General features: G+C 36.9%; 2 protein-coding genes and 1 non-coding gene across 4 annotated transcripts; all 3 read left to right on the top strand.

Annotated features, from left to right (window-relative positions):
- Positions 1-682: 682 nt before the first annotated feature.
- Positions 683-789, top strand: LOC112739442 (small nucleolar RNA R71). The gene has a single exon (XR_003170378.1). It is a non-coding gene; the product is annotated as a small nucleolar RNA R71 (small nucleolar RNA).
- Positions 790-8,394: 7,605 nt separating this feature from the next.
- LOC112737748 (pentatricopeptide repeat-containing protein At1g77360, mitochondrial) lies at positions 8,395-12,303 on the top strand. 2 transcript variants are annotated; one of them, XM_025787810.2, is made up of 2 exons: positions 8,395-8,778; positions 10,721-12,303. In XM_025787810.2, exon 2 carries the CDS (start codon positions 10,740-10,742, stop codon positions 12,180-12,182), a length of 1,443 nt encoding a protein of 480 aa, XP_025643595.1. In that variant the 5' UTR covers positions 8,395-8,778; positions 10,721-10,739; the 3' UTR covers positions 12,183-12,303. The 2 variants fall into 2 exon arrangements, with proteins under 2 accessions (XP_025643595.1, XP_025643596.1); XM_025787811.3 differs by having other exon boundaries at positions 8,424-8,778; positions 10,763-12,303.
- A 129-nt stretch (positions 12,304-12,432) lies between these two features.
- On the top strand, positions 12,433-19,455 carry LOC112737749 (pentatricopeptide repeat-containing protein At3g58590). The gene is made up of 6 exons (XM_072210614.1): positions 12,433-12,445; positions 12,985-13,009; positions 13,204-13,305; positions 13,384-13,889; positions 16,301-18,605; positions 19,172-19,455. The coding sequence occupies exons 1-5, from the start codon at positions 12,433-12,435 to the stop codon at positions 18,571-18,573; spliced, it is 2,919 nt and encodes a 972-aa protein (XP_072066715.1). The 3' UTR covers positions 18,574-18,605; positions 19,172-19,455.
- The last annotated feature ends 259 nt before the right edge of the window (positions 19,456-19,714 follow it).

The raw sequence follows: 19,714 nt of genomic DNA on the forward strand, positions 1-19,714 counted from the left end.
GGTTTCTTGCATGAAACTCATCATCATCTCCCATTTAGAATCTTCTTGGGATTTAGAATTTGTCTGCTGAGGTGGTTGTTGTTGCTGAGACTGAAATTGGCGGTTATTATAGTTGTTCTGTTGAAAACCACCCTGAGAACTATTGTTGAAGTTCTGAGGTCTCTGAGGTTGATCCCTCCACCCAAAATTTGGGTGATTCCTCCATCCCTGGTTGTATGTCTTAGAATATGGATCATTGTTGGGATTTCTAGGACCACTCCCCATATAATTCACCTGTTCAGAAGAGGGTTGAGCATAATCATAATTATCATTTTACATAAAGTTACCTGTCATGTCATAGGAGGTCTCTTGGGGTGGATTTTAAGTGTTGATAGCTGAGACTTGCATGCCACCCATCTGTTGAGTAAGTAGATTTATCTGCTGAGACATAAGCTTGTTCTGAGCAAGAAGAGCATTAACAGCTTCTACTTCCAACACGCCTCTCTTCTGAGCGGCCTCAGAGTTCACAGGATTCATGTTAGATGTGTATAAATATTGGTTGCTTGCAACCAATTCAATTAGCTCAATAGTCTCCTCTAGTGTTTTCTTCTTGTGCAATGAACCGCCTGCAGAAGTGTCTAGGCTCATCTTTGACATCTCTCCTAAGCCTTCATAAAAGATATCCAGTTGGGTCCACTTGGAGAACATATCTGGAGGGCATTGCCTAGTCAGTAGCTTGTATCTCTCCCAAGCTTCATAAAGAGTTTCACCCTCCTTCTGCTTGAAGGTCTGAACCTCCAACCTAAGCTTAGTCAGCTTCTTTGGTGGGAAAAATTTAGTGAGAAACTCTGTAACAACCTTTTCCCAAGTATTCAAACTCTCTTTTGGTTGGGAATCTAGCCATAGCTTTGCTTTATCCCTCAGAGCAAATGGGAAAAGCATGAGTTTGTACACCTCTGGGTTTACTCCATTTGTCTTCACAGTATCACATATCTGCAGAAAATCAGAAATAAATTGATTTGGATCTTCATGAGGAAGTCCATGATACTGGCAGTTTTGTTGTACCAGGGTGACCAATTGTGGCTTCAACTCAGTTGTTTGCAGTTATAGGAGGCACCACAATGTTTTTTCCATAGAGATCCGCAGTAGGGGCAGAATAAGAGCCAAGCACTCTTCTCTGCTGATCATCCCCATTCGGATTTACCACATTGGCATTAGCATTATTATTTGCCATAGTGGATTCTGCAGCCTTGCAAAGTCTTGCTTGTTGTAAACGTCGCCTGAAAGTTCTTTCAGGTTCAAGATCAAAGTCTAAGAGATGTTCTTTGTCTCTATTTCTGCGCATACACAAGCAGAAAACAAGAAAAAATAGGACTCTCTATGTCAGAGTGCAGAGAAGTCCTTGTGAGGTAACCTGTGTAAAATAATAAAATAAAAATACTAACTAAATAAATAAATAAAATTTTGAAAATAATAATTGAAAATAAATAAAAATTTCGAAAATTTAAAAAAAAATTAAACAAGAGAATTAAAATAGAATCAACTGAGTAACACCAAACTTAATTTTAGAAATTAAGAAAAAATATTAATACTAAAATATAAATTTTTCTTTTTTTTTTGGAGGTTAAAAATAGAAATAAAATAAAATTAATAAAATATTAAAAGATAAGAAAATTAATAGGAAGAAACAAAATGAAAATAAAAGAAAATAAAAATAAAAAGGAAGATAAAAAAAATGGACGCAGGTTTGAAAACAAAATTCAAAGGTTAAATAAAGTATGAAAATTAAAACGGGGAACCGGGGGTATCAACGAAAGAACAAAGGAAAAAGAAAAAAAATTATGGGAATTAAAATAAATAAAAATTAATAATAATGATAATAAAACTAATTAAAATCCAAAACGCCTAATCTAAGCAATCAAGTAATTAATAGTTGTTAGTCACAGTCAATCCCCGGCAACGGCGCCAAAAATTTGGTGCGGGGTTTTTCAACCCACAAACTTACCGGCAAGTGCACCGGGTCGTACCAAGTAATACCTTACGTGAGTAAGGGTCGATCCCACGAGGATTGATGGATTAAGCAACAATGATTAATTCATTTGGCTTAGTTAGACAAACAAAAAAGAGTGTTGAGTATTCAAAGAGCATTAAACAATCGTTCAGAAAATAAAATAGTAAAGTAAAAATGTTGGGAATAAAATATTGAGAAAACAGTTAAGGTTTCAGAGTTATCTATTTTTCCAGATTAACTTTTTTTACTAACTATTTTAATTATGTAGGATTTAATTTATGGCAAACTATATGTGACTAGACCCTAATTCCTTAGACCTTCCTAGTCTCCTCTAAAATTCATTAACTGCCAATTCCTTGGTCAATTAATTCTAATTAGAAGTTACATGATCAAATTCCAGTTTATATGCCACAAAAACTCTAATTACCAAAAAAAAAGATTATATGTCACGTATCCCGTTAAATCCAGATAATTAAAATTTAGGAGAATATGTTTTCAAGCTGTTGTTCAAGTAAAGAGCTTTTCCAAGTTTTACAAGAACTTAAATAGAAAAAGGGTCATACTTCCGTTCCACCCAAATTCATAAAATAAAGAGCGAAAACAATTCTTAAATTATAAATCCATACATAAATTAAAATAGAAAAAGCAATAAAATTAATCCATACAATAGACAGAGCTCGTAACCTTAACAATGGAGGATTAGTTGCTCATGGAATATGGAATGTAAATTTGTATGGAATAATGTTGCGAAAAAAATGTTGTGTTGGAATCACCCTGTTGGGATCCCTTTTATAACTAATCCTAATAATTTTAAAGTCTAATATCTAAAACTAAAAATTAAAATAATATCTTTTCCTAGAGTTAAAATTTGAATTTAAATTTGAATTAATTTAAATAATCAAATCTTCAATGGATGGATGGGACCACTTGAATTGTCCATTCTGCAGCTTCTAATCTATGTTTTCTGGGCTGAAAACTGGGTCAAAACAGCCCAGAAATCGCCCCCAGCGTTTTCTGTCAATTGTCCAGATCGCTCATGTGACGCGTCCACGTCGTCCACGCGTTCACGTCATTTGTGCAGATTCCGTCCACGCGTTTGCGTCAGGCACGCGATCGCGTCATTGCGATTTCCTCCATTCCGCACGGTCGCATGAGTCATGCGTCCGCGTCGGTATTCGCTGGTCATCTCCTTGGTTTCTTCTCTTTCTCTGCAGAACTTCATCAATTCCATCCGAATGCTACCTAAAATCAATAAAATTGCACAAAACTCAAAATAGCATCCATAGTGGCTAAAATATAATTAATTCTTAATTAAATTCAACAAATTAGATGCAAATTCACTAGGAAAAGATAGACAATATGCTCACGCATCACCCGCAGTCACCTATAACAGATCCTTTAAGGTTTGAAACCGAGAAGAGTCTAGGGAACAAATCTTTCAAGACACCACCAGTTAACCAGTCATCTTCCTAGAACCGGATTGTTCTGCCGCTTCCCACTTCCATTGACAAGCCTCTAATCATCTGTTCTCTGATTTGTGGCTCTTTGATTTGTAACTGACAAATGTCTCTCCATGGACCCCCTCTCGAAGGAATAGGTTGACCATGCAGCATTTCAGACGGATTCATGTTGTTACAAGAGCACACTACTTTCTTCCATAAGGGACAGTCCTCTTTCGAGAATCGCCACCACCATTTGAATAGAGGAGCTGTATTTCGAATCACAGCATCTCCCACTCCCAATCCACCCGCCTTTTTAGGGGCCATCACTACCTCCCATCTCACTAGTGGTATCCCACTCCTCCCATCCTCCTTACTTCACAAGAATCGTCTTTGTAAGGAAATCAATTCCTCTGCTACTGCCTTTGGCATCTTGTACAAACTGAGATAGTAAATAGGCAGGCTATTAAGAACCGATTTAATGAGCACCAACTTACCCGATTTATTAAGGGTTTTTGCTTGGCACAGACTCAGCTTCTCTTCCACCTTATCAATCATTGGTTTCCACGTCTTAACTAGCCTCGGGTTCGCTCCCAAAGAGATGCCGAGGTACCGGATAGGGAGTGAGGTCTCCTTACATCCCAGCAAGATACACATCTTGTGCGCCCACCTTTGTTCACAATTAATCGGAATGAAGCTGGACTTCTCAAAATTAATGCTCAATCCAGACATCAGCTCGAAGCAACGCAGCAGTCGCTTGTAATTTCGTATGGTTTCTTCCTCTGGCGGGCAGAAAAGTATCATGTTATCCGCAAACTGTAAGTGTGATAACGCAATGTTATCCCTACCAACCAAAAGCGAGGATATGCGCCCATTCCTCACCGCCTCCCCGATCATTCTATGAAGCACATCAACGACAAGTACAAACAGAAAGGGAGATAAAGGGTCCCCTTGTCGTAGGCCCCTTTCCATTTTGAAAGGCTTAGAGGGAGACCCATTAATGAGCATTGACATAGACGCTGAACAAAGACATTCCTTAATCCACCCCCGCCACCTATGTCCAAAGCCCATCTTTTGCAGCACTATATCCACAAAGCTCCATTTGACCCTATCGTAAGCCTTCTGAAAATCCAGTTTAATTATCGCTGAGCTTCTTTTCCTTGACCTTAGCCAGTGTATTGTTTCACAAACAATCAAAGCCCCATCATGAATTTTCCTGCCCTGTACAAAAGCATTCTGAGTCTCGCCCACTAAGTCCGGCATCACTTTCCGCATCCTCCGAACCAGCACCTTAGAGATGACCTTATAGACACAACCCACCATACTGATCGGCCGGAGATCCTTTATTTCTGTAGCTCCAACAAATTTTGATGCCAGCGCCACCCACGTGACATTGGAACCCGCAGGTAGCACTGCTGAATGGAAGAACCCCATCACTGCATCCGTGAATTCCCTCCCAACTTCTGCCCAGCACTTCTTGATAAAATTCATGTTATACCCATCGCTTCCTGGAGCTTTTGTTGACTCACAGTCCCACACTGCAGACTTTATTTCTTCAGCACTCGGCAACAGTTCCAGTTCTGTTGCCTCATCTGCAGTTATTCGTCTTACCAGCCCTTCCCAAAATCCAATATTTGGTGATTTCTCCTGATGATACAACTCCTTATAGAAGTCTCGTATAGCAATCTTGATTCTAGCTGGATTCCGCACTAAGCGTCCATGGATCCTTAAGGCATCAATCTGATTGCTTCGTCTCCGAGCCGAGGCTAAGTTGTGGAAGTATCTAGTGTTTTTATCCATCTCCTTAGCATGACTGGACCGTGACATCTGCTTCCAATGTATTTCCTTCCTGACATACCATTTCTTGCAAGCGCTCACAAGCGCCTTTCTTCTAGCCTCCAATGTTCCATCATAAACTCCATTGCTCACCAACTCATCAACTTTCCTGATCTCCTCTTCAAAATTATTTATCCTCCTATTCAAATTACCAAAGTGCTCTCTACGCCACCTGCCCAGTGGAAGCGTCAATGCCTTCAACTTGTCCATCAGCTGCATTTTCCCTAGGCACCTCCACTCCTCCTTTACCATCCTCAAAAACCCCTCATGAGTAAACCACGCATTCAGACTCCGAAAAGGTTGCGGCCCCCCTCCCAACCTTGTGACATTCATAATTATTGGACAATGGTCTGACAAACTTCTTGAGCCTCCTCGTAATCTTGTTTCAGAAAATTTCTAGCCACTCCAGACTAACCAGAACTTTATCGATCCGACTACATGACTGGCCTCTGAACCAAGTAAACTTACGATCAGGTAAAGCTAGATCCACGAGCTCCATATCGTGAATCCAAGATTTAAATTCTACTGCAGATATCGGCAAAGAAGTAGATCCTCGCCTTTCTTTAGTGAAAAGCCCCTTATGTTAACTAAAAAAACCTTTCAATTTTTAATAGTATTTTAAGATGGAGCAATAATGACAAACAAGAACCAATTTATGAACAAGAGCATCCTGATTCAAGACTTGAATCTAGACCCCACGATCAAACGGAAGTGGAGTTAACTAAGGGCATATCATGGAAGCCATGGAGCTTGTTCTCGGTGCTGAGATTCAAGTTCTTTTTTTTTTTTTTTTTGGTCATGTGGGATTCAAGTTCAACACATCAAGAGAGATGATTAGTATTCGATTTGGGTTCAGACGGGTTGGTGTTGCGGGTTCGGATACGGTTTTCGAACTAAGTCCAAGACAAAAAAAAATCCAAACAAAGCCACTATAAACATCTACCACATCCTCATTCATTTATTTAATTATTTGTGCACCTAATTGAATTTTAAAAAGTTTTGGGTACACACAGCAGAAAAAAAACTTACGTATGGCAGTAACGAGAGTCACAATATTAGCATATTTCATATTGGACCTCTAAGAACCACTTTCTACTTTTTTTTTTTCCAAAGATAATTCTTACATTGTGATTGGTTATTTCTTTTGTTATTGAGTTTTGAATTTGTATTTGGATGAGATTATAATATTGTAGTTAATATAGTACTTTTAATTTAAATAATATTTTAAAATTTATATTAGACTATGTACTTGTTTAGGTGTCATTAAGTTGATAGAAAAAGTTTTTTTTAATAAAAAATATTTTTTTAATTTTTTAGTGTATTTGATAAATTTTTAGTAGTAAAAGTAAAAATACGAAAAAATTAAAAAATATCTTCTTTGAGAAATTACCATTTATATTTTTTTAAAAGATAATTTTTTTTAAAAAAATATTTTTCACATAATAAATAAATAAAAAATACTTTTATATTGCTATACCAAACATAATTAATAAATAAATTTTTTTTTTTGCATAAAATATCCAAATATTACACTTTTTTATAAGATCTTTTAAAAAAGAGTATATACACAAATAGGTCTCTAAGAAATTTTGCGTCAGACGTTTTCGTCCCTAAAAAAATTTTATTACTTGAGGTTTCTGAACTTTATAAAAGTAAGACATATAAGTCCCTATTTTAGTCAAATTTATTATTTTCACAAGTTAAGCATCAAAGTAGTCCCTGAAGTTGCACTCGAACTTCAAAGTGGTCCTTGAAGTTAATAATTACTCAATTTTGTCCTTAAACTTGCACTCCGGAACTCATATTAGTCCTTAAGGCACTTTCCGTTCATCGGAACATTGAAAACGACATCGTTTTGTATTTATTAAAAAAAAAACACGCTAAAGCCCCACCCTTCCCTGAGCCTCCCCTTTCCCTTCCCCTTCCCCAACCTGCCATTTCTCTTTCCCTTCACTCACTCACAATTGCAGAGGCAAGCTTTTCTCAACCCTCTCTGTCGTTAGCCTCCATTTCGGTGTCGCGCCGGTCGCTCCTCCCCAACCTAGTCTTTCACACTCCTTAATCTGCTTCCCCTCACCACCACAAGATCGAGGTGTCTCCGATCTCGCCGTCCAGATTTTGCACTTTCCTACTATTTTCAAGTGCTCCGTCAACCGCCCCTACCCCTTTGTCGCCACCGTCATCGCTCTCGAGCACGCCGCACTCGCCGGCGACTCCAAGGCTCACCAACAATGGCAGGCGCTTCAGGCCACAAACAAAATGTCTCTCACGGCCAGTTTCAGGCGCTCTCCATTGTCCCGGCTAACAGTTCCTCCCTCTCTACTTGTCGCCGTCTGCTCTCTGTTCTCCTCTTTGTCTCTCTCTGCATCCTTCTTCTCTTCTCTGCAGCCAAGGTAAACTTTTTTAAATTTTTTAGTTATTTAATCATTATTGTTAATATTTTGGGTGATTATTGCTGTTGCTGATTGTGTTTTAATATAGTTGCCATGGTTGATTTTTTGTTGTTTTGGATTCTGTAATTATTGCTTTTTTTTGTGATTTTTGCTATTTAGGTTGATTGATACTTGCTATTTAGATTAATTGATATTTTCTGATTGTTGATGGTTCTTTTTTGTGATCTTTTGTAATTAGGTTTCTTAAGTCAATGATTTTTGCTGGTTCTGATGATGTTGTTGTTGTTGCTACTTATGAAGTTGAAGAAGACGAAGAATAATGTGAAGAAGAGAATTGGTAAAGATAATTGGGGATTAGTTTTTCTTTTATAAATATAAAACGACGTCGTATTGGAAATTAGGTTTTTTTTTTTATAAATACAAAATGATGTCGTTTCAGTCCAGCTCAGTTTTCCGGTGGTAAGGATGGACGAAAATTATCTTAAGGACTACTATAAGTCCTCGAGTGCAATTTTAGAGACGAATTTAAAAAATTATTAATTTCAAGGATCACTTTAAAACTTAAGTGTAATTTTAGAGACTATTTTTAGATTTATCTCTTATTTTTAGATAAATAAGTCTTCAAAAGTGTGACGAAAGTATTTATATAAATTCAGAAACCTCAAACGAAAACATCCTATGTAAAATTTTTTAAAGACTTATTTAGATATATAATTTTTAAAAAAGATAACTCAAAAAAAATATTTACTTAAAAATTCGGTATGCTTATTGACGGTTCGATTTTCGGAATCTTGCCAATAGCGCCTCTCAACTCTCAAAAGCCCCAATCCTCATTTTCAATTCCGCTCTAATGAAGTGCTGAGCCCAGACCTCCTCGGCACTCTCGTCCGCCATCCGCCGGATAGCAGCTGCCGCCGAGACGCCATACCAGCGGTCGCTTCCTCCCCTTTTCCCTTCCTCATAGCCGCCGTCGGCCACGCAGCAGCAGCACGGAGCAGCATCCGCCGTGTCGTCGGCCTCAATGATGTCCTCAGTGCAGTGTGAAACAGTCAACTTCGCCCTGCACTCTGCCACTCTCTGTTTGCATCATCAAGAATGGAGCATCTGCACTCTGCCTCAGGTTGGTTCTTGATTTTTTTCCTTCTATTCTTTAACTGCATGTCTTTTTTCTCCCTGTTCTGAATTTTCCTTTCGTTTTTGAAAGAAATTTGTTGCAATAAAAATCTGTATCCACAATTTTTACTGGGGTTTGATGAGTAGTGGTTCTTGGACCTGACAAAATCTGATTGTGGTTATGGTTTATGGTTGGACTGATTATTTTATGATTTTTGTTCTTCGTTAGTTTCACGGTTCTGATTTTTCTGATCCTGGTTAAGGTTGATTGTTGGACTGTTTTCTATTATTGTGTAATTATTTGTTCTGTTTTCTGTTATTGTATTATTTTTTTCTGTTCTGATGCTTTTTTTTAATTCAATATTAATACTATTATGATTTTGGTTGTGATTCTTGGATCTAGACTGTATTTTGTTCTTGGGTCTTTGTTCTGATTTTGTTCTTGATTCTTGGTTTGTTTCTTGGTTGTGATATTTAGGCATTTTGATAACAGTGCATTTCAATTCGGTTTGGTTGGTCGGGGAACCTCTTAATAAATTATTTAAGCTTTCTATAGAAATATAAAGGGGAACCTCCTAATGATTTTTTCCCACTCCAATAGCTAAATTGGTACATTTCTTCGCTCAATGTCTTTTTTTTTTCAAATATTTTTGTCGGTTTCTCATGAAAATAAGAGAAAGTTTGTTCGGTAAAGAAGCTTCTGATAAAGAACTGAAAATGATCACTCTTTATGAGTTTTGACTGTTTGAAGTGTGAGTCCATTTTGTTCCCCATTTAGCCAAGTAGAAAGTGACATGATACATCATGCTTATTAGGCCAAACTGAATAAAATGTAATTGATTTCAAGATTTTATATTCCTGATTTTAACCTTTATTGAACACACTAAACTCATGTTTCTAGCATGAACATTAATTGGTTACAACCAAATTCAAAATGAAGCTTAAAAATGTTGTCCATTACTTATTATTTATCATATCCTTATTAGATCGAAAGAATATACCAGTTAAATAGAGAATTAGCATGAAAAAAATTATTAATATTAACAATATAATGGTCATATAACAAAAATTTTATTAGTATATATGGATGGCAATGGGGCGGGGCGAGACGGGTATTTGAGTACTCATATCCGTCCCAAACACCTATGCATTGCCCATTCTCCGCTCCATTACTTATGGGTATCTTAATTTTTATCCCACACCAAACCTGCAGGTATATATACCTGTCCTGTACCTGCTCTGTTGGAACCTTGGAATTTAATTGATTTATAATTTTTCTCTTTAGAAAAACTATAGCATGAAAATAAACAAATTGAACTAAATTAATAAATAAAATTCCAAACATGATTAAATTCTTCAAAAATATAATTAAGTACAAAGATAATTTTAAATTGTTCACAACAACAAATAGCATAGAGATAGTCTTACAATCCATCAAAATAGCCTTAGAATATCAAAATAGTCTTAACACACAGCATATAAAACTAATTAACAATAGGGCGTGGGAGCCATTACCAACACCTGCCCCATATCCAAACAGAAATCAGCAAATGTTACCCAAAATCCACTCTATACCCAGTCAATCGTTGAAAAAACCTGCCCCGAGATCTGAATTGTCATCCCTTTTAGTATGACAGCATACCTCCTTGATATATGACATTTGTTAAATCTGGAAGTGGTGCTTCATTTTGAGTTTTATCTGGAAAATCGGCTTTGATGGTTGATTATCTATTTGATTTAACAAATGTATTGAAAAGCAACTCAAATGACGAGGTTGTTTTGTCAAATAAAAATGCACATTGAAACATTGTACTATTTCATTGCTGATTCACTCCCATAAATGGTGCACTAGATTATATTTGTTCATGCAGTTCTATTAAACAACCACCACTAGATTATATAGTAACATGTGATGCCCACCATGTGTTTGTTTATTTGTGTTGAATTAGGTTTGATTTGGAAGGAACAATGATCAGAGTTTTTGACAACAGGAAAAAACCATTATCCAAATGGGTATTGTTTGCCAAATTGTATTGTACAAGTGAACCAGTTCAAGAGGTTACAGATGCAACTAGAATGGTATGCAAGACTATGATGTCATGTCCTCCAATGGGACTGGACACTGCTCTTAATCAAACTGGTGTTAGAGTTTCACCGGATTTGGTCCAGAGTGTCCTCAAGAGTTTTGAGAATGCCGGTATGTTGGCGTTCCGGTTCTTCGAGTGGGCTGAGAAGCAGAGAAATTACACACACGACGTCAAGGCATATCACTCAATGATTGAGTCTTTGGCCAAAATAAGGCAATACCAGATCATGTGGGATCTTGTCAATGCTATGAGGAAAAAGGGGATGTTGAATATTGAGACTTTCTGTATCATCATGCGAAAGTATGCCCGAGCTCAGAAGGTAGATGAGGCCATTTATACGTTTAATGTCATGGAAAAATATGACATATCTCCAAATCTTGCTGCATTTAACGGTTTACTAAGTGCATTGTGCAAGTCCAAGAATGTGAGAAAGGCTCAGGAGATCTTTGACTCTATGAAGGATCGCTTTGTCCCGGACTCAAAAACTTATAGCATATTGCTTGATGGATGGGGAAGGGCTCCGAGTCTTCCGAAAGCAAGAGAGGTTTTTAGAGAGATGGTTTGCATGGGATGTGATCCGGATATTGTCACATATGGAATAATGGTTGACATTCTTTGCAAAGCCGGAAGAGTTGATGAAGCTGTAGAGATAGTAAAGGAAATGGATGCTAACAATTGCGGGGCAACTTCTTTTATTTATAGTGTCCTGGTCCACACATATGGGGTGGAAAATCGGATTGAAGATGCTATCAACACATTCATAGAGATGGAAAGCAAGGGAATCAAGCCAGATGTTGTGGTGTATAATGCATTGATTGGTGCTTTCTGTAAAGCAAACAAATTCAAAAATGTTCATCGAGTTTTGCAAGAGATGGAATCCAATGGTGTTGATCCTAATTCAAGGACCTGCAATGTTATCATAAGCGGTTTGATAAGCCAGGGAGAGACTGATAGAGCTTTTAGGGTCTTCCGCCGGATGGTTAAGTCTTGCGAACCGGATGCCGATACCTATACAATGTTGATAAAAATGTTTTGTGAGAGAAATGAACTAGAGATGGCTACGAAAATATGGAAGTATATGAAGTCAAAACGGTTTGTCCCAAGTTTGCACACCTATTCAGTCCTCATCAATGGGTTGTGCCAAAAGGGCAATGCTATGAAAGCATGTGTTTTGATGGAAGAGATGATAGAAAATGGAATTCGACCATCTGGTTCAACATTCGCCAAGTTAAGACAGTTACTTATAAAGGAAGGGCGAGAGGATGTGCTAAAATTTCTTCATGAGAAAGTTGATCTTCTTGTCAAGGAGCCTTTATTTGATTAGGCTTTAGCTAATCTTACATACTTTACATTCTAGTGAGCCTTTATTTAATCAATGTAGCTTATAAAGTTATATCTATCATTGCCGGTAAATAAGTAAAGGGCCTTAGAGCTTTATGTTCAAATATGGAGGCTTTAAATATGGTTTGAGATGATAAATAATAAATATGGCTTAAATAAAGAGGGATAAAAGATAAATGTCTTCTTGATTTTTATTTCCAGAAATATCGTTGCTAAGAATACAATTTTTAGAAATGACTTTGCCATGTATGAATTATTCTCAAAGTTTTGAAAATTCCAATTAATCATTAATTTTTAATAAAGTTTTCAATAAAAACCAAATTGATTCAATTGATAACTGATTATTTGATAATTTTTTGTAATTGATTTTTTTTTGTTTGAATTAAAATGATCAAGTGAAATATATATTCTCTGTAATGGTTTTAAGTTTTGTAATGATATATTTATTGGTGACACTTCCAAGTTCCAACATGTCATCACATCACATAATTGAGTGAATTAGCCTCAAGTTAGTAATTAAAATATTCAAAATATTTGTTATCAAATTATTTATCTCTAAAACTTAAGTTATTAGGTAAAAGTGCATAAATAATTATATATTTAATAGTTTATGTCAAAAATCTTGTTATTCAGACTGAATTTGCTTCACTACTATTGTATTTGCTCTAAGGCTTAATAGTTTCAACAATTAAAGAACTAGTTACCGTTATATTAGTGAATTTCATTCAACTACTTCAACTGCCTTATTAATGTTAGATTTTTTTTCCCTGGTTAATATTCTTTAGGGGTGGGGTTTAATGGATTTCCAAAGTACATTACCAAGATATATAGATTGTGTGATATATCTTTTCATTCTTCATGCCTTTTCAAACATGCTGTGGCAGAGAGACATTAGATTCCTTAATTTGACTAGAAAACATAATTAGGTTATTTATTTATTCCTTTTTCACACTCTTAGAATAGCTAATAAAATGTGATCCGTTAGTCCAATAATATGCACATAGTTGTAAAAATCGGACTGATGCGGCCGGTCGGATCGGAAACATCGGCAATCCAGCTTTAGGTCGGTCCGAACTTATAATTGGACCGGATAAGGAGCAAAACTGGTAAGAACTGGTTTGACTGGGTCGGATTTTATCAAAACCGGTGAACCGGCGGGTTCAAGAAACCTCCTAGTTCTGAAGCACAACCCCACACCCCCTTCTCTCTCACTCTCACAAACGGCTGGGAGCTCACCCCCAGACACCATCAGAGGTCACCTCAGCGGCTCACTCCACCTCCGTTCACCGCCACCGCACGCTCGCCGCCGTCGCCGCGCCTCTCGCCGGATCCTCCGAGTCATGTGCTCGCGTGTCGCTGCTCTCCTCTGTCTGTGCTCGGCTGCCAGCGTCTCGCCGCGCCTCCGCCGGTGAGTGCTCGAGGCCTCGAGCTGTGTTTCCTAGTTCCTGCTGCGTGTCGTCGTCGTCCGCCATCACTGCACCCAACCCAACGCCTCGTTTGCTCGCGTCTCGCCTCTGTCCTCCGTCTCTGCTCGCCTCAGCTGCTCGCTTCTCGCCGCGCCTCCCTCCGCCAGTGAGTGCTCGAGCTGTGCGTGGTTGTTGCTTCTCGTCGTCCGTGGGTGTTGCTGCCTGCACTGCACTGCTTGTCTGCCTGCACTGCTCGATTCTGCCGCTGCAACAACAGTCAACTGGTAAGCTTTTTTTTTTTTTTTTTGTGTGTTTAGTTATTCTAATATTCTATAGTAATTTTTAATAGTTGATTCATTGATGTTATTTCTGTTGATTTTATTGTTGATTGATTTATGAATCTGATTAGAATATGGCAGTGGTTGAACTTGAAATGTTGAATTGGTTGAAATGTTATTGTTGTTAATTTAATTGTTGAATTGGTTTATGAATTGGTTTTGCTGACTATGAATATGCAGTGATTTTGTTGAGTGTTGAATTGGTTTATGAATTGTTTTGCTGATTATGAATGATTTTGTTGATTGTTGAATTGTTTATGAATTGGTTTTGCTGATTATGAATATGCAGTGGTTTTGTTGATTGTTGATTGTTGCTGTTGTAATGATGCTGATTGGTTTTGCTCTTAGTTACTTAGTTGATTGAATTTTTTTCTTTTACGGGATTTTAAGATGGATTCACCACAAACACCATCGTCCCAAGAACAAGGATCAACTCTTGATACAACAATTGTAACCCAAACAAATAATAATAGAGGAAAAACTGATCCTGTGTGGGGCCATTGTAAACAATTAGTTGAATCTGGAAAAACTATTTTGTTATGCATATATTGCGAGAAGCTTATGCTTTGAAATTACTCCTTGGACTTAGTTTATGAATTGTTGTTCTTATTGTGTCAAATTAAGATACTATTGTAATAATGCTGACTAATTTTATGTCTATTTTAGTATTAGTTATTTTTAGAATTTGAGACTTGATTATTGTTAACATGTTTGTGAAGACATGTATTTCAAATTTTAATTTTAAGTTTTTGATTATTTTATATTTTTATTTTAATAAGTATGGGTCAATCGATTCAACCTTTGACCCACCGGTTGAACTAGAGACCGAGTGACCTAGTAGTCCGACCGATTCGATCACCGGTCGGTTCTGACAACTATGCATGATAGTTTATCTATTTGAAGAAGTATAGAAAACCAATAGGGACGGCTCCTAGTATTTTTATCTAAGCCCCTCCCCCCTCTTCTCTTTTCTCAGCACATTTTTGTAAGCCCTAAAGCCCAATTAAATGACATGTTTTTCTTTTCGGCTTTGCACAAAATGCGAAATCTGTTTTATTTTCTGTTACTTTTTTTAAACTTCTTCAAGAAGTCTTCTAGTCTTTCTTCCTATCAACACACTACCATCACTCTCACTCTGCTTGTTGAAGTGCATTCCATCTTCTATTTCTTTTTTCACTTTTTTTTTTAAAATTTATTTGTGCTTATATCTTGATGCTTTGATTGTTTGGAAACTTGGATCACTTGGATGCTTTTACTTTCCACACTTCACTCATAACAAATTACAAGTGTGTGTCTCTCTCTCTCTCTCTATATATATATATATATTTGCTCAGAGTACGACTTGTGGGGTATAATGTGTAATGGGAGACGACTTGATGCTGCTGCAGTAACTAGTAGTACCTGTGTTACTTTGGTAGCGTTTGTTTTGAGAGATTGGGACAGAGACGGAGAGACTGAGACTTAATATCATGTTTGTTCGCTCAGAGATTGGTACTAAAATTTTGTCTCTGAAATTTCAGTATTTCAGTACCTCCAAAAAATGAGGACACAGGGGCTGAAATTTTTAGAGACAGAAACTGAAACTTTAATAACATTTTATACTTAAAATACCCTCATTTCAATTAATTAATTCTAATTTTATCTTTTGTACAAATTAAATTAGAGTTTCATTCTTATTTTAATTTATGTCTCCCACTTTGTACCAAACAGAATATTAAAATTTATTTCTGTCTCTGTCTTTTAGTCTCGGTGCTAAATGGAAGTAGTTCCTGTGTTGTTTACTATGATGTGGTTTCTTTTATATACAAGTTCCCATACTGGTGCTAAATGGAAGTAGTTCCTGTGTTGTTTACTATGATGTGGTTTCTTTTATATACAAGTTCCCATACTGATTTTTTGCTGCTGTATGCGATACATTTCGGTGCTAAATGGAATTAGTTCATGTGGTTTTCTTTTGTATACGAGTTCGTTATTGATATTTTTGGTACTTTTTGGCAATTTGATTTCTTGACCATTTTTCTTGGAAAGATCAAAGCTATTTAGTTAATAGGAAAACACAAATATTACTAAAAAAAATACAATTGAAAACCATTAATAGGGGAAGCACATCATTCAGCTAGATTAGTGGATGAGTTGGAGTGTGTTTTACACGCACTTACTGATGAGATTGGTTTTTGTTGGGTTTGGGTCAACTTGGTTGATGAAAAAGTTTGAATGTGTAAGGGGACCGTTTTGAATTAGGTACAATTAATCAATAATGCTTGCTGCTTGCAATTAGTTGCTTTTTATCAAATTAAAAAACACAATATTATAAATTCTCATTTTTTAATTTTAGGAACTCATTTGCATCATTTTAGGAAACAATCAAATCAAATATACCACATCTGGCGCCGGGGTTGTTAGCTGCATGAGTTGCCATGGACATATTGTCCGACATGGCCAACACCTCCTCAAGCTTGTTGAATCGTGTTCCATCACTTGCACCCTTGATGCAACTAAATGCCTCCATGCACTCTCTATCACTATGGGTCCCATTCCAAACCAATCCATCTTCGTCCACAATAATGTCATTTCTCATTACTTATCCCTTGGCGAGTTTCTTCATGCACGTCGAGTGTTTGATATATTGCCCCAAAGAACGGTAGTTTCTTACAACATGCTCATCCATGCTTATAGTCGCCGTGGTGATGTGAGTGATGCTTGGAGCCTGCTCTGCCACATGAGGGGTTCTGACTTTTCTCCAACACAATATACTTTGAGTGGGTTACTATCTTGTGAATTGTTGAGCATTTGTCAGGGTATGCAGTTGCAGGCTTTGAGCATCAAGAGTGGACTTTTTGATGCTGATGCTTTTGTGAGTACTGCTTTGTTGGGTTTGTTTGGGAGGCATGGATGTTTGGATGAAGCTTTTATTGCATTTGAAGATATGGTCCATAAGAGCCTGGTGACTTGGAATATAATGCTATTGATTCTGGCACGTAATGGATTTGTGGGAGACTGCCAGAATTTGTTTCGTGATCTTGTGAGGACAGGGGTTGCTTTGTCAGAAGGTTCCTTTGTGGCTGTTTTGTCTGGACTTGTTGATCCTGAGCAGGATTTGGAATATAGTGCAATGATTCATGGTTTGATGACGAAATGTGGGTTTGATGGTGACATTGCTTTGGTTAATTGTCTGATTAACGTGTATGTGAAATGCAAAGCCATGTTCTCGGCACAAAGATTGTTTCAAGAAGTTCCGGCTGAAAATGTTGTGTCTTGGAATACGATTATTGACGCATTGGTGAAAAGTGGGAGACCTCAAGTGGCATTGGAGATGTTTGTGAATATGTCTAGAAGGGGATTGATGCCTAGTCAGGCCACATTTGTAGCTGTTATAGACATGTGTGCTAGTTTGAAGAACTTTGTTTGTGGAGAATCTATCCATGCTAAGGTAATCAGGAATGGTTTCGAATCTGATGTTGTTGTAGGTACTGCATTGGTAGACTTTTATGCTAAATGTGATAACATGATGTGTTCCCATAAATGTTTTAATCAAATAGAAGAGAAGAATATTGTGTCTTGGAATGCTTTGATGGTGGGTTACTCGAATGAATGCTCTTCCATGCCGATTATGTTACTACGACAAATGCTACAATTAGGTCACTTAGTTAATGAGTTTTCCTTTTCTGCTTCTCTTAAGTCATCATCAGTATTGAACACGCGTCAGCTCCATGGTTTGCTTATAAAAATGGGGTATGAAAGTCATGAATATGTATTAAGCTCCCTTGTTATGGCTTACAGTAGAAACGGTCTCATAATCGAAGCACTTTCTTTTGTCAAGGAAGTCAGTAATTCACTTCCTCTAGTCCCCTCAAACATCATTGCCGGGATCTATAACAGGACTTGCCAATACTATGAAACGGTAAAGTTCCTTTCTTTGCTCGAAAGCCCTGATACTGTATCCTGGAACCTTGTCATTTCAGCTTGTGCTCGGAGCAATAATTATAATGAGGTTTTGGAACTTTTCAACCATATGCATGTTGCACACATACAACCGGATAATTACACATTTATGAGTATATTATGCGTGTGCACCAAGCTTTGTCGTCTTGATCTGGGAAGTTCTCTTCATGGACTTATTATGAAGACTAACCTCTATAACTGGGACACTTATATCTGCAATGCACTAATTGACATGTATGGAAAGTGTGGAAACATTGATAGTTCGGTAAAAGTTTTTGAAGAAATGACTGACAAAAATATTATTACATGGACGGCTTTAATTACTGCCTTCGGGCTGAATGGTTATCCACATGAAGCGCTAAAGAGATTCAAAAATATGGAATCATTCAGGTTGAAGCCGGATGCATTAGCTCTGAGAGCAGTGCTCTCTGCTTGCAGATATGGTGGATTGGTAAGCGAGGCGATGGAAATTTTCAAACAGATGGGAACTGCTTATGGGATTCAGCCAGAACTAGATCATTACCATTGTATAGTAGACCTCCTGGCTAAACGTGGAGAAATTGAAGAAGCTGAGAAAATCATCACTAGCATGCCTTTTCCACCAAATGCGAATATTTGGCGTAGCTTCCTTGAAGGCTCCAAGAGGCAAACAGTAAAATCTAATTGTATTTTGGAAGCAATGCACTGAAGATGTTTCACAATGTGGTTTTCCAAGCACTGGTATATTTCCTGATAGACCAATTATTAACGAATTTCCATGAGATTTAATCCAAATGCAAGGTAGGGACTTCTTTCATGGGACAATTGAAATGTCCTTGTGTCTGAAATCTCCATCATAGCTAGGTAAAACCTTCTCATTCAACCAATTTTCATGCATAGAAGTATTCCTCATATCTGACTTTATATTGCAGCTTGCAATACCAGGATATTAATTAATGAGATCCTTAAGAACCTTTGTTTCAATGTGAAATCAACTCAGCCCTCAGATTATAAGGGGAAAAAAGTGTCGTTATATGTAAAATTTGAATACTCCATATCTCTTATGTTAATTAATGTGCATTGAGAGAAGCAAGAAATACACTCAACCAGAACATCATACTCACTCTTTGTTTCTTGTATTGTGCAATCATCTAGTTTATGGGGAAGCAGAATTTTTTGGTATTGTTACTACTAGTAAATACAGGTGATAACTGTATTATATACTCAGAATTTGATCAAATGTTCATTATGGCACTCATCAGCTAAACATATTTCTTACTTACATCAGCATTTTTAATTTGTTCCAGGTAAAATAATGGTCTGAGATTAATCTGGTGCTGCATTCATCAATGATCTCCACATAATCTTGTGCCTACACTCTATTAATCTCACGGTTAATATTTTTAATTTAGATATATACATTTTTTTTGTATACATAGTGCAAAATAACTTTATACTATTTTATTTGTATGAATTTTAGAGTAGTTGATGATGTGAATGAAATATGCTGATATAACAATACAAAATTGGATGTTTGTATAGAAGTATTTTTATATCATAATTTTTAAGTGTTAATTATTTTGCTCTTTCATTCTGTTTTCTTCACCATATCTTTAATCATGCACTTTGATTGGCATTTGGTTAATAGTTACTATTCCATTATATTCTCTATTACAATTCCAGTTGCAAATTATATTAATCTTCAAAACATGTTTGAGACTTTGAATATCTTGAATTCAAGAAAAGGTATATTCCTTAAAGCAGGTTTCTATTATAATCTACTTGAGGTCTAGATGCCTACGGTGAGCAATGGATTAAAAATGGTACTGCTTTAAGTGAAAACGCTTGCA

Source organism: Arachis hypogaea, chromosome 13 (genome assembly GCF_003086295.3).
Source record: "Arachis hypogaea cultivar Tifrunner chromosome 13, arahy.Tifrunner.gnm2.J5K5, whole genome shotgun sequence".
Lineage (NCBI taxonomy): Eukaryota > Viridiplantae > Streptophyta > Magnoliopsida > Fabales > Fabaceae > Arachis > Arachis hypogaea.